Below are 13,704 nucleotides of genomic sequence, written 5' to 3'. Positions count from 1 at the left end.
TTGATGAAGAATTGTGGCTTTGAAAATTATTTTGAGAAACAAAGTCTGACAACTCTTGTCTGGATGAGTCAGTATGACAACTTCCGGTTGTATGTCAGTGCGGGAAGTTTGCGGCTGATTGTGGAGTTATTTTAGACCTGGCCACAGGGGACTACCGGCTCTGACGAACCTACAGACGTCGTGCAGCTTTAGCAGATCTTAACTCGCTGTAAGATCCTTGGAAACTGAGAAATATGGACGATTCTTGCGACGGTAAGTTTGAGCGTTGTTGCCCCCCTCCCTATTTTTTCCGCCGATCAATATTTACATGTAACGCCGTCATGTTTTGACTTGCCTCATTGCGTCTGACTCACTGACTACTGAAATATCAATGATCTGTAACCAGGCATGAAATTTGACTGTAGGTTAATTGTTTCTTATTGAAAGATCACAGTATAGCGACGATATATAGAGAGGGTCAAATTTTATTCAGTTAATTATTTATTATATCAGGTGTATTTGCAGCCAGTGCCACAGGCAGGTACCCAATGTGTAGGGTAATGAGGCTGTTTAACGTGTTCGAGGCACCTCCTCGAGCACGGGACCCCCGTTTTACGTCCCTCCCGGAAGACGAGTTAACGCTGCAAATAATATTTATTGCATAATTTTCGAGCAGAAAAATCGAATGGATGAAAAATGTTATGATAAAATCATGTCTTCATTTAGAGCAAGGTGGTGCATGGTGATGTGAGTATATATAGCTGATAGTATAAACAGGGCGGTACTGGTAATGAAACAAATTTTACACTGGCACATTTAACGTGGCCATGCATGATCGTTAGTGTTGTACACATTAGGGTTATGTTGGAGTGTATGACTCATAGTCCCAGGGGATCTAACTACCAAAAGAAGCATCGTTTCTGTGTGGGCGTCCGAGCATACATGTACTTGACGTCAATGACAAATTTGTTACATACTGCTACTAGTATGGATACACCTCTACCAGAAATATTTTTCACCCTTTAATTTTTGGAATGCTCACAAATATCATGCAAAATTTATTCCTGAGTTTAATATATCTAATGATAATCTTGCTTTAACATTACAACACTCTCAGTCTCTCAGTCACCGATGAAAGAGAGCAGATGCTATCTGAAACATCTCAATTTTAGATTCTCTGGTAGATGTTTATCCCATGCGTGTATTAATGATACAACTTAACTGTTACACCTGTAGCTGTGATCTTAAACAAAATTGTTAAGGCTCATTTTTGTACATAGGTTTGTTCAATTTCATCATAACATTTTCAGCTGCCCTGTCATTCACATTCTCAAAGACTATTTAATGACAACCTTGTTTCTAATCTAAGCCATGTCTCCCTGAAATAAGATTTACATTTGAAAGCAGTACATGCCTGTATGTATGATGTCATGCTTTAGAAGGTTAGTCACATACATCATCGACTTGTACTGATATCCATGCCCAAGGCCCTTGCAATTGATAATGTAACGTTAACCCTGAACCAAGCAGTAACAGAAAATATGCACTGATGTCATGTAATTATATGATTTGATTGACAGGTCATGGTCCTCTACATGTAACAGTCAGCCTAATGATGTTAAATGTCTAACTCTAGTTTGTGTATGAATAACTACATTCAGTCCAGAGTCTACATGTACAGCAGAAAAATATAATTATAACTTGCAGCAGAGAGAAAGGTTGGAAAATAAGTAACCATATGATGATGAGAGCGGTATATTTATAATACCATTATTAAACAGGCAGTATACATGTACTAGTACATGAAAGTGTTTGCAACTGTTGTCTCTAAATTTTAATCCACATTTTTAGATGAAATGTTGTTGTACGTATTATATTTTAGATGGTACAGAGTAGTAGTGACATCTCTCATAGGAATTTCAGTGTCATGTGCAAGTAATTCAAGTATTTCCTGTAGATGTTGGTTCAAGGCAAGTCTGTCAGATGAGGTTGTTTGAGACACTTATCTAAAGAAACATGACCAAGATGTCTGAAAACATCTCCATGTATGTACATGTAGTACATAAGGACATCAGGTCTATAGGGGTAGTTAACATGTCAAGGGATAACACCACAAGGTCATGTATGAATCCTTGATTCATCCCAAGGATGTGAATATTATTTTTGGCTTGTGTGTGTGTGTGTGTGTGTGTGTGTGTGTGTGTGTGTGTGTGTGTGTGTGTGTGTGTTCAGCATTGCAGTTTTTGTTGTTTGTTCCGTCCGAGGTTGCTTACTGCTGAGATGTTGTAGTCTGCCATCTCTGATTTCTCTGATAGCTGTGCATCTGTCCTTCCTATGGCAATTAGTGGAGGAATTACATGTAAGCTAAACTTAAGGTAAGGTAATCTTCTAGATCTGTAAAGCCCTTGTCAAGCTGACCTCACAACCATCTCCAGACCATATTTAGATCACGATCATGAGCAAGGTCATCTGTGGTAGGGAGTCGGTTGGCAAGGTTGCCTTTAAAGTTTAAACTTCCGCGCCAGCTGACTACCAGTATCAATTTTTAAAAAAACAAAGTTTTAAAAGTCATATACTATAATACTGCTTGGATGCAATCAGAAGAGTGAATTGGAGCTACAACAGGATGGATTCCAGTCTTCTCACAACCCAGCACCGACCTTGGTTGGGGAGCGGTCCGGAGCAAAGCTGTAGGAAGGTGGTGCTAAAAGGTGAACTAGATCAACATTTTTGTTTATTTTCACCCTCAGCGGACCTCCCTAGCCCGCGGCTCGACTCTCGTGATGAACACGACGCGGCGCCGGCCCGTGGCAGGGCGGCCATGGCCAGCGGCGACACCACGGACGCACAGAAGGGCGCCTCGGCCGGTGTCATGAAGTTCCTGGGGTGAGTTCGTTCTGCTGTTTTGTTTTTAGAGCTTGCTGCTTTCCTGACTGTCATTTTAAAACAGTTTATGTTTATTTATATTCCTCTTTTTGATTACAATGTCATACAATGTAGTTTGAATCATTTTCTATCCATAAGTTTGCAGCATAAAGGAAACCCCGGTAGATTCCAGCACTTTTTGCAGAAAAAACCTTTTGCAAAAATCTGCAGAAAATTTTGAGAGTCAAAGGAATACAGGCAAAAGTATTTTGAGCCCTGTAGATCATCACCTCCTGTTTGACATTAGCAGCATTAAGGGAAGAAGCCTGCAGGAAACCGGATGGACACCAGCGCTTTTTGCAGAAAGGATTTTTTAAAAATCTACAGAATAATCAATGAGAAACAGTATTTTTAGCCCTGTACTGTAGAATAATATTTTTTTTCGTTTGCAGCATCAAGGGGAGAAGCCCGCGGGAAGCCCCGATGGACACCAGCACGGGAGACGAGGACTTCAGTTTTGTGTACAACATGAATCACGCTCGCCGGGGGCAGGCCATCATCATCAACAACAAGGAGTTCGACAAACATACAGGTTGGACTTCTGCGTCAGCAGTTATACACAACTTGGGGTGTATGGATTTAACCTCAGCATTGGTTTCTGGGTTGCTATTTTGTCTTCATGTGTATATATTCTAGCTAGACAGGCGTAGGACAATTTTATTGCAACAAGGACTTCGACAAATACACTGGTTGGACTTCTGCTTCTGAATCAGCACTTATATACAACTTGGAGCATATGGATTTATCCTTACCATTGGTTTCAGGGTTGCTATTTTGTCTTGATGTGTACATTCTAGACAGGCATAGGACCATTTGTTACAACAAGGACTTCGACAAACATACAGGTGCGGCTTCTGCTTCTACCTCAGCAGTTATACACAACTTGGGGTGTATGGATTTAACCTTTAAGCATTGGTTTCTGGGTTGCTATTTTGTCTTGAATTCTACATTTTAGACAGGCATAGGACCATTATTTTGTTGCAACAAGTCTTAGAACTTTGACAAACTCACAAGTTTGGCTTCTGCTTCAGCAGTCATATACAAACTTACTGAATAAGCTGACATGTGGTAAACATGAGGTTAAGGATGATAAAATGTCATTTATCCTCCGCATTGTTGTCCCCCCGCAGGCATGAACACCAGAAGAGGAACAGATCTGGACGCCAACAACCTCTACAGGATCTTCTCCAAGTTGGGCTTCGACACAAAAGTGTTCGACAACCTGCCCTGTAGGAAGATTCTTTCAGTGCTGCAGCTGGGTAAGGATTAGAAGACAAAATTGTGATTTTCTTCTACTAACTAACCTTTGATGTTATTCTGTCCTGTGCCTCTTTCTGGTGCATATTGGGCCACCCTTTTTTCCCAGTGTGTCTGGTTTAGTCTTTGCTCTGATTTCTTTGCTCTGCCATGAGCTCCCTCTTGCTGGTAGATCTTCCTCTACTTTGAATTGCCATGTCAGTCATGGTCTTCCTCTGATTCTTCTCATGTGGTTTCCAATCAAGTGTCTTACATGTAGGTCACACCTTTTAGATTTGTTTCTCCGGTGAAGTTTTTTTATGTCGATGAAGATTAGACATCCAGGTAATAAGATACGCCAAAAAAGCAGTTACTCAAACAACTGGATGTGATTTTGGAAACGGTCAGACGTTTCAAGTAGCATCCACTACTTTTCGTCAGTGACAGTCACTGACAAAAAGTAGTGGATGCTACTTGAAACGTTTCCAAAATCATGTCCAGTTGTTTGAGTAACTGCTTTTTTGGCGAAGTTTTTTATCTTCAAGATTGGTTTTGTTTATCTTAAGTAAGTTAGTATTTACTTGCTAAATCATTTCTTTTTGCTGCTTGGTCAAGTCAAGTCAAAGCCTTTATTTTCTTTGATAAGTTAGACCTGACCTGTAACTAGTGTAAGATAAATCTGGTGATCACAATTACTTGTCGATATACACAATTCCTGTCAACGAGCCTGTCAACCTATACGCACTGTACACTCCGTCACACGGCAGACGCAGGCGAGGACGTCAACCTACAACCTACCTGCAGTACATACAACAACTCCTGGGTGACAACAACGGTCTACTTGTACCTGGACAAATCGCAAACCTTGCTGCTGACAGAAAGAACTGGAAACTTACAGTCGCCTGCGTGGCAGCCGACCAATGATGATGATACACAATTACTTGATGATACACACCACTGAATAACGCTTCATGGTCCCTCCCCCAGCTGCTAGAGAAGACCACCGTGACGTGGACTGTTTCGCCTGTGCCATCCTGAGTCATGGAGAGGAGGGGGTCATCTACGGCACAGACGGGCACATGGAGGTCACAGAGATCACCAAGCCATTCCGCGGAGACCGCTGTCCGGGACTGGTGGGGAAACCCAAGCTGTTCTTTCTACAGGTCAGTCTGAAGTTTTAAGAGTTTGAAACCTTCAGCACACTGAATTTCTAACCTCAAATATGCAACAGATCTATCTAAATTTGTATTTCCTGTCATAATTTACTAGGGTAGTTCAACTCAGTGTAACCACTGCTTTTCAGTAAGGCCCTGGGTTACAAATAGATAACATAATAGTAGAAAACCTCTTCCGTTTTTGAGGCTACCAGTTTCCACTTGCTGGTGATTCTGTAGCCTACATGATGTACAAGACATACAAACAAAAGATAAAGATCTATCAACAAATCTGTGTGGCCTAAAACTGCAGGAAAAGCTGCTGGAGTCTAGGTACGAAGGTCTTTTTGTTGAGAATTCTTCTCAGGTCATTAAAAAAAAGGCAAGTGTGGAAGGTAAATTGATATTTTTCTGCCATGTTACCTATTTTGACAAAAGAGAATCAATGCGGATTTTAGAAGTTAAGGATGTACCCTGCTATTAATTTCTATATCTAATAGTATAGTCAATTTAGAAAGACTGACACTGAGAAATAAATGTTTTTCCCAGGCGTGTCGAGGAAACGAGTTTGACCACGGGGTGGACATGCCTGACGCCCAGCCCGAGGTCCAAGATGAGCTGGATGCAGGGAACAGGGCAACGCTTCCCGCCGAGGCTGACTTCCTACTGGCCTACAGCACTGTGCCTGGTAGGTCCACAGTCTTCACTTCATCAGACTGTCTTAGGTACATGATATATATATGTCTACTGGGGTGACATCTGGGTTCCTACTGGCCTACAGCACTGTGCCTGGTAGGTCCACAGTCTTCACTTCATCGGACTGTCTTAGGTACATGATATATATATGTCTACTGGGGTGACATTTGGCCGAGGCAGACTTCCTACTGGCCTACAGCACTGTGCCTGGTAGGTCCACAATCTTCACTTCATCAGACTGTCTTAGATACATGATATATATATGTCTACTGGGGTGACATCTGGGTTCCTACTGGCCTACAGCACTGTGCCTGGTAGGTCCACAGTCTTCACTTCATCGGACTGTCTTAGGTACATGATATATATATGTCTACTGGGGTGACATCTGGCCGAGGCAGACTTCCTACTGGCCTACAGCACTGTGCCAGGTAGGTCCACAATCTTCACTTCATCGGACTGTCTTAGATACATGATATATATATATGTCTACTGGGGTGACATCTGGCCGAGGCTGACTTCCTACTGGCCTACAGCACTGTGCCTGGTAGGTCCACAATCTTCATTTCATCGGACTGTCTTAGGTACATGATATATATATGTCTACTGGGGTGACATCTGGCCGAGGCAGACTTCCTACTGGCCTACAGCACTGTGCCAGGTAGGTCCACAATCTTCACTTCATCGGACTGTCTTAGATACATGATATATATATATGTCTACTGGGGTGACATCTGGCCGAGGCTGACTTCCTACTGGCCTACAGCACTGTGCCTGGTAGGTCCACAATCTTCATTTCATCGGACTGTCTTAGGTACATGATATATATATGTCTACTGGGGTGACATCTGGCCGAGGCAGACTTCCTACTGGCCTACAGCACTGTGCCTGGTAGGTCCACAATCTTCACTTCATCGGACTGTCTTAGGTACATGATATATATATGTCTACTGGGGTGACATCTGGCCGAGGCTGACTTCCTACTGGCCTACAGCACTGTGCCTGGTAGGTCCACAATCTTCGATCATCGGACTGTCTTAGGTACATGATATATAAACATGTATGTCTACTGGGGTGACATCCGGCCAAGGCAGACTTCCTACTGGCCTACAGCACTGTGCCTGGTAGGTCCACAATCTTCGATCATCGGACTGTCTTAGGTACATGATATATATATGTCTACTGGGGTGACATCTGGCCGAGGCTGACTTCCTACTGGCCTACAGCACTGTGCCTGGTAGGTCCACAATCTTCACTTCATCGGACTGACTTAGGTACATGATATATATATGTCTACTGGGGTGACATCTGGCCGAGGCTGACTTCCTACTGGCCTACAGCACTGTGCCTGGTAGGTCCACAATCTTCACTTCATCGGACTGTCTTAGGTACATGATATATATATGTCTACTGGGGTGACATCTGGCCGAGGCAGACTTCCTACTGGCCTACAGCACTGTGCCTGGTAGGTCCACAATCTTCACTTCATCGGACTGTCTTAGGTACATGATATATATACATGTATGTCTACTGGGGTGACATCTGACTTCCTACTGGCCTACAGCACTGTGCCTGGTAGGTCCACAATCTTCACTTCATCGGACTGTCTTAGGTACATGATATATATATGTCTACTGGGGTGACATCTGGCCGAGGCTGACTTCCTACTGGCCTACAGCACTGTGCCTGGTAGGTCCACAATCTTCACTTCATCGGACTGTCTTAGGTACATGATATATAAACATGTATGTCTACTGGGGTGACATCTGGCCGAGGCTGACTTCCTATTGGCCTACAGCACTGTGCCTGGTAGGTCCACAGTCTTCACTTCATCAGACTGTCTTAGGTACATGATATATATATGTCTACTGGGGTGACATCTGACTTCCTACTGGCCAACAGCACTGTGCCTGGTAGGTCCACAGTCTTCACTTCATCGGACTGACTTAGGTACATGATATATATATGTCTACTGGGGTGACATCTGGCCGAGGCTGACTTCCTACTGGCCTACAGCACTGTGCCTGGTAGGTCCACAATCTTCACTTAATCGGACTGTCTTAGGTACATGATATATATATGTCTACTGGGGTGACATCTGGCCGAGGCAGACTTCCTACTGGCCTACAGCACTGTGCCTGGTAGGTCCACAGTCTTCACTTCATCGGACTGTCTTAGGTACATGATATATAAACATGTATGTCTACTGGGGTGACATCCGGCCGAGGCAGACTTCCTACTGGCCTACAGCACTGTGCCTGGTAGGTCCACAATCTTCACTTCATCGGACTGTCTTAGGTACATGATATATAAACATGTATGTCTACTGGGGTGACATCTGGCCGAGGCAGACTTCCTACTGGCCTACAGCACTGTGCCTGGTAGGTCCACAATCTTCACTTCATCGGACTGTCTTAGGTACATGATATATAAACATGTATGTCTACTGGGGTGACATCTGGCCGAGGCTGACTTCCTACTGGCCTACAGCACTGTGCCTGGTAGGTCCACAGTCTTCACTTCATCGGACTGTCTTAGGTACATGATATATATATGTCTACTGGGGTGACATCTGGCCGAGGCAGACTTCCTACTGGCCTACAGCACTGTGCCTGGTAGGTCCACAGTCTTCACTTCATCGGACTGTCTTAGGTACATGATATATATACATGTATGTCTACTGGGGTGACATCTGGCCGAGGCTGACTTCCTACTGGCCTACAGCACTGTGCCTGGTAGGTCCACAATCTTCACTTCATCGGACTGTCTTAGGTACATGATATATAAACATGTATGTCTACTGGGGTGACATCCGGCCGAGGCAGACTTCCTACTGGCCTACAGCACTGTGCCTGGTAGGTCCACAGTCTTCACTTCATCGGACTGTCTTAGGTACATGATATATATATGTCTACTGGGGTGACATCCGGCCGAGGCAGACTTCCTACTGGCCTACAGCACTGTGCCTGGTAGGTCCACAGTCTTCACTTCATCGGACTGTCTTAGGTACATGATATATAAACATGTATGTCTACTGGGGTGACATCTGGCCGAGGCAGACTTCCTACTGGCCTACAGCACTGTGCCTGGTAGGTCCACAGTCTTCACTTCATCGGACTGTCTTAGGTACATGATATATAAACATGTATGTCTACTGGGGTGACATCTGGCCGAGGCAGACTTCCTACTGGCCTACAGCACTGTGCCTGGTAGGTCCACAATCTTCACTTCATCGGACTGTCTTAGGTACATGATATATAAACATGTATGTCTACTGGGGTGACATCTGGCCGAGGCAGACTTCCTACTGGCCTACAGCACTGTGCCTGGTAGGTCCACAATCTTCACTTCATCGGACTGTCTTAGGTACATGATATATAAACATGTATGTCTACTGGGGTGACATCTGGCCGAGGCAGACTTCCTACTGGCCTACAGCACTGTGCCTGGTAGGTCCACAATCTTCACTTCATCGGACTGTCTTAGGTACATGATATATAAACATGTATGTCTACTGGGGTGACATCTGGCCGAGGCAGACTTCCTACTGGCCTACAGCACTGTGCCTGGTAGGTCCACAATCTTCACTTCATCGGACTGTCTTAGGTACATGATATATAAACATGTATGTCTACTGGGGTGACATCTGGCCGAGGCTGACTTCCTACTGGCCTACAGCACTGTGCCTGGTAGGTCCACAGTCTTCATTTCATCGGACTGTCTTAGGTACATGATATATAAACATGTATGTCTACTGGGGTGACATCCGGCCGAGGCAGACTTCCTACTGGCCTACAGCACTGTGCCTGGTAGGTCCACAATCTTCACTTCATCGGACTGTCTTAGGTACATGATATATATATGTCTACTGGGGTGACATCCGGCCCAGGCAGACTAATCCTACTGGCCTACAGCACTGTGCCTGGTAGGTCCACAATCTTCACTTCATCAGACTGTCTTAGGTACATGATATATAAACATGTATGTCTACTGGGGTGACATCTGGCCGAGGCTGACTTCCTACTGGCCTACAGCACTGTGCCTGGTAGGTCCACAATCTTCACTTCATCGGACTGTCTTAGGTACATGATATATATATGTCTACTGGGGTGACATCCGGCCCAGGCAGACTAATCCTACTGGCCTACAGCACTGTGCCTGGTAGGTCCACAATCTTCACTTCATCAGACTGTCTTAGGTACATGATATATAAACATGTATGTCTACTGGGGTGACATCTGGCCGAGGCTGACTTCCTACTGGCCTACAGCACTGTGCCTGGTAGGTCCACAATCTTCACTTCATCGGACTGTCTTAGGTACATGATATATATATGTCTACTGGGGTGACATCTGGCCGAGGCTGACTTTCTACTGGCCTACAGCACTGTGCCTGGTAGGTCCACAATCTTCACTTCATCGGACTGTCTTAGGTACATGATATATATATGTCTACTGGGGTGACATCTGGCCGAGGCAGACTTCCTACTGGCCTACAGCACTGTGCCTGGTAGGTCCACAATCTTCACTTCATCGGACTGTCTTAGGTACATGATATATAAACATGTATGTCTACTGGGGTGACATCTGGCTGAGGCAGACTTCCTACTGGCCTACAGCACTGTGCCTGGTAGGTCCACAGTCTTCACTTCATCGGACTGTCTTAGGTACATGATATATAAACATGTATGTCTACTGGGGTGACATCTGGCCGAGGCTGACTTCCTACTGGCCTACAGCACTGTGCCTGGTAGGTCCACAATCTTCACTTCATCGGACTGTCTTAGGTACATGATATATATATGTCTACTGGGGTGACATCTGGCCGAGGCTGACTTCCTACTGGCCTACAGCACTGTGCCTGGTAGGTCCACAATCTTCACTTCATAGGAATGTCTTAGATACTAGTATACATGTATGTGACATAATGTACTTTAGTATATCTACAGGGGCGATGTTAAACTGAGGCAAACTTTTGGCTGGCCTAATACACTGCGCCAGGGAGGTCTGCACACATTACGTCTTAGATGTGTGCCATATACGTCTAGATGATGAGGGCTGGTCCTTTACTTGCAAAAATCAGTGGAAGGTCTGCTTGGGTGATGGTGGTACATACTAACCCTCTGCTGTGTTTACCCACTCAGGTTACTACTCATGGCATAACCTGGGTCATCATAACCCAGCTGTAGTGTTAACCAACCCAGGCTACTACTCGTGACGTAACCCAGGATGTGGGTCGTGGTTATTCTAACCCAGCGGGCAGCTGCTGTGTTAACCCACCCAGGTTACTCCTCATGCCATAACCTGGTCCATGGGTCATGGTACATACTAACCCAGCTGTTGTATTCACCCACCCAGGTTACTACTCGTGGCGTAACCCAGGGCGTGGGTCATGGTACATCCAGGCGCTGTGTGCGGTGCTGGAGCAGGAGGGGACGGAGCTGGAGGTCATGCAGCTGCTGACCCGGGTCAACAAGCTGGTGGCCTACGACTTCCACTCCAACTCCGACAACCCCTACATGAACCGCAAGAAGCAGATCCCCTGCATCATGTCCATGCTAACTAAAGACCTGTTCCTCTCTCCTAAATCTCAGTAAACAAACTAACAAACAAACAGACAGACAGACGAAGTGCAAAGATGTTCTGGCAAACCAGAAAGTGTCAACATATGAATGCTGTTTTTTTCTTTAGAATTTTATCTCCAAAGTAATTAACTGTACCTATAGTTCTTTATTTGAAAGCTAGCTGTAGAAAATGTGCTGCTAGTTTGTAGACCTGACTTTGTAATACTGCTGAGGGAAATGTAAGTGTAAACTAAGTCAGTTATACATGTAGCTACAGCCAAAAGTAGAGAAGCTTCCAGCACTGTAGGGATAGCACTATTGTGACCCTTGCTTTCATCCCAGAGAGCAGAGTGATATAACTAGTATTAAAGGGCCTAAGACACCAAAATACAACATTTTCTTATTATCTGAAATAGGAATAGCATCATTGAAGGAATATAAACGTTTACAACAAATACACACCCTTCTGATGTTATCTAACATCGAACCATCAGAAACCATACTTCCATGGATCCAGCTCTTTATTCTTATCTGATGTTCTCACCAGGTGATTACATTAATCAGTGACTAATGCCAGCTCATGACGTCACAATGAACACGGCAGCCGGTTCGAAACCGGTGCGAAAAACATTATTTGATGATCAAACGGTGCTTGATTATCGTGTTAACGTTTGATTAAAGGGCATAACAATACCTATTTCGTTTCCTTGTAAAAATAACATTCTTTCCAAACCGTTGTGCAAAGTTCCAAATCGGCTGCCATGTTCTCGTGACGTCATGGGCTGGCAAGTCACTGACTAATGTAATTACCTGGTGGGAAGAATGAAAAACTGGAGGTATGATGTTTTCAAGATTCGATGTTCTATAACATCCGAAGTGTGAATATGTTGTGAAACTTTCTATGTTATTAAACAATAGTATTATGTTTTATGTAATTTCCGGACATTGTTAATGTTGATGTCATTGGTGTCTTATACCCTTTAATTTGAATGCAAAATTTCATTACACTTTGCACAGATTAAAATGTTATAAAGTGTGGCACGCAGCAAAAAAAGCCTTATGGACAAAAATGAAACATGATGTGTAGTGTAATGTGACACGTAACTACATACATACATGTAATGTGATATTAGCTGATAGCTTATTTTGTCCTTGTGTGCGTTGTTGTAAAGTGGTCTGAGATTTTGGCCCATTGAAAAGACCATGTCTGCTCAGGAAGTTACTATCACACATAGATGTAAAACGCACATAGTAAAATGTTTTTAAGTGCCCTTTTGTAAAACATTCAGCTGAACTATTACCAACACATAAGATACATGCACATGGCTGGATAGATAGCCCGGTAACCAGCCCATGGGGAGCTCTGCAGTATTGCTTTAACACTAGGAGTGTTGCCTGACTGCCCAGGTCTATTAGCATACACTGGGGAATTTGTACAGTGTTGGTTTCAGCTTCGTCACCCTACGGGACGGCAGTAATAGCAAAAATGTAACTGTTTAACAGACCAGTTGCCAGAAAAAGACTTATTAGGAATATGGCCAGAAAACCTGACCATTACACTGCACTGCCCCATGAAATGGTTACTGGATAGTGATTTGAGTTTAAAACAATGGTTTCTTGAGTCCAGCCTTGTCCACTCCCACTTTGGCAGGGTAGGGATGTTGGGAGCTGACCAAAGCTAACAAGACTGGACTCCATGTCTGTTATATGTGTGAACAAGCATCAGAAAACCCATCTTCTGTCAGTCAGTCAGTCTTGAAAGATTAGGCCATTTTTCTGTGCATAGAAACATGCAGTCAACATTGAATTTTTTTATTTCACACATCACACCATTGTAAGACCATTCCATGGCAGTTGTGTAACATCCATGCATTCCATGTAACTTAATCTTTGCAGTACTTTTCCCCACAAAAATGAAAACTGCAGGCTAATCATTTCCATGGTACGTATCATGTGAGACAAGTATGCAAACATTGCAAATCTTTCTGTAGCTGGTGTTTTATCAAATACATGCATTCCGTGTGAATTAATCTTTGTAGTACTTAAATGCTGACTGATCGATTTCATGATAAGTATCATGTTAGACAAGCATGCAAACATTGCAAATTATTCTATTGTGACTAATCTATAAGCTGAAACCACCGACTTGCATTT

General features: G+C 43.9%; 1 protein-coding gene across 1 annotated transcript; it reads left to right on the top strand.

Moving 5' to 3' along the window:
- Positions 1 to 77: 77 nt before the first annotated feature.
- LOC136448266 (caspase-7-like) lies at positions 78 to 13,580 on the top strand. The gene is made up of 7 exons (XM_066447595.1): positions 78 to 252; positions 2,730 to 2,865; positions 3,297 to 3,436; positions 4,035 to 4,163; positions 5,128 to 5,303; positions 5,844 to 5,982; positions 11,345 to 13,580. The coding sequence occupies exons 1-7, from the start codon at positions 234 to 236 to the stop codon at positions 11,581 to 11,583; spliced, it is 978 nt and encodes a 325-aa protein (XP_066303692.1). The 5' UTR covers positions 78 to 233; the 3' UTR covers positions 11,584 to 13,580.
- Positions 13,581 to 13,704: the final 124 nt, after the last annotated feature.

Source organism: Branchiostoma lanceolatum, chromosome 14 (assembly GCF_035083965.1).
Source record: "Branchiostoma lanceolatum isolate klBraLanc5 chromosome 14, klBraLanc5.hap2, whole genome shotgun sequence".
Classification (NCBI taxonomy): domain Eukaryota; kingdom Metazoa; phylum Chordata; class Leptocardii; order Amphioxiformes; family Branchiostomatidae; genus Branchiostoma; species Branchiostoma lanceolatum.
The sequence above is the reverse complement of the archived record's forward strand: the minus strand, read 5'-3'. Positions and strand labels throughout refer to the sequence as shown.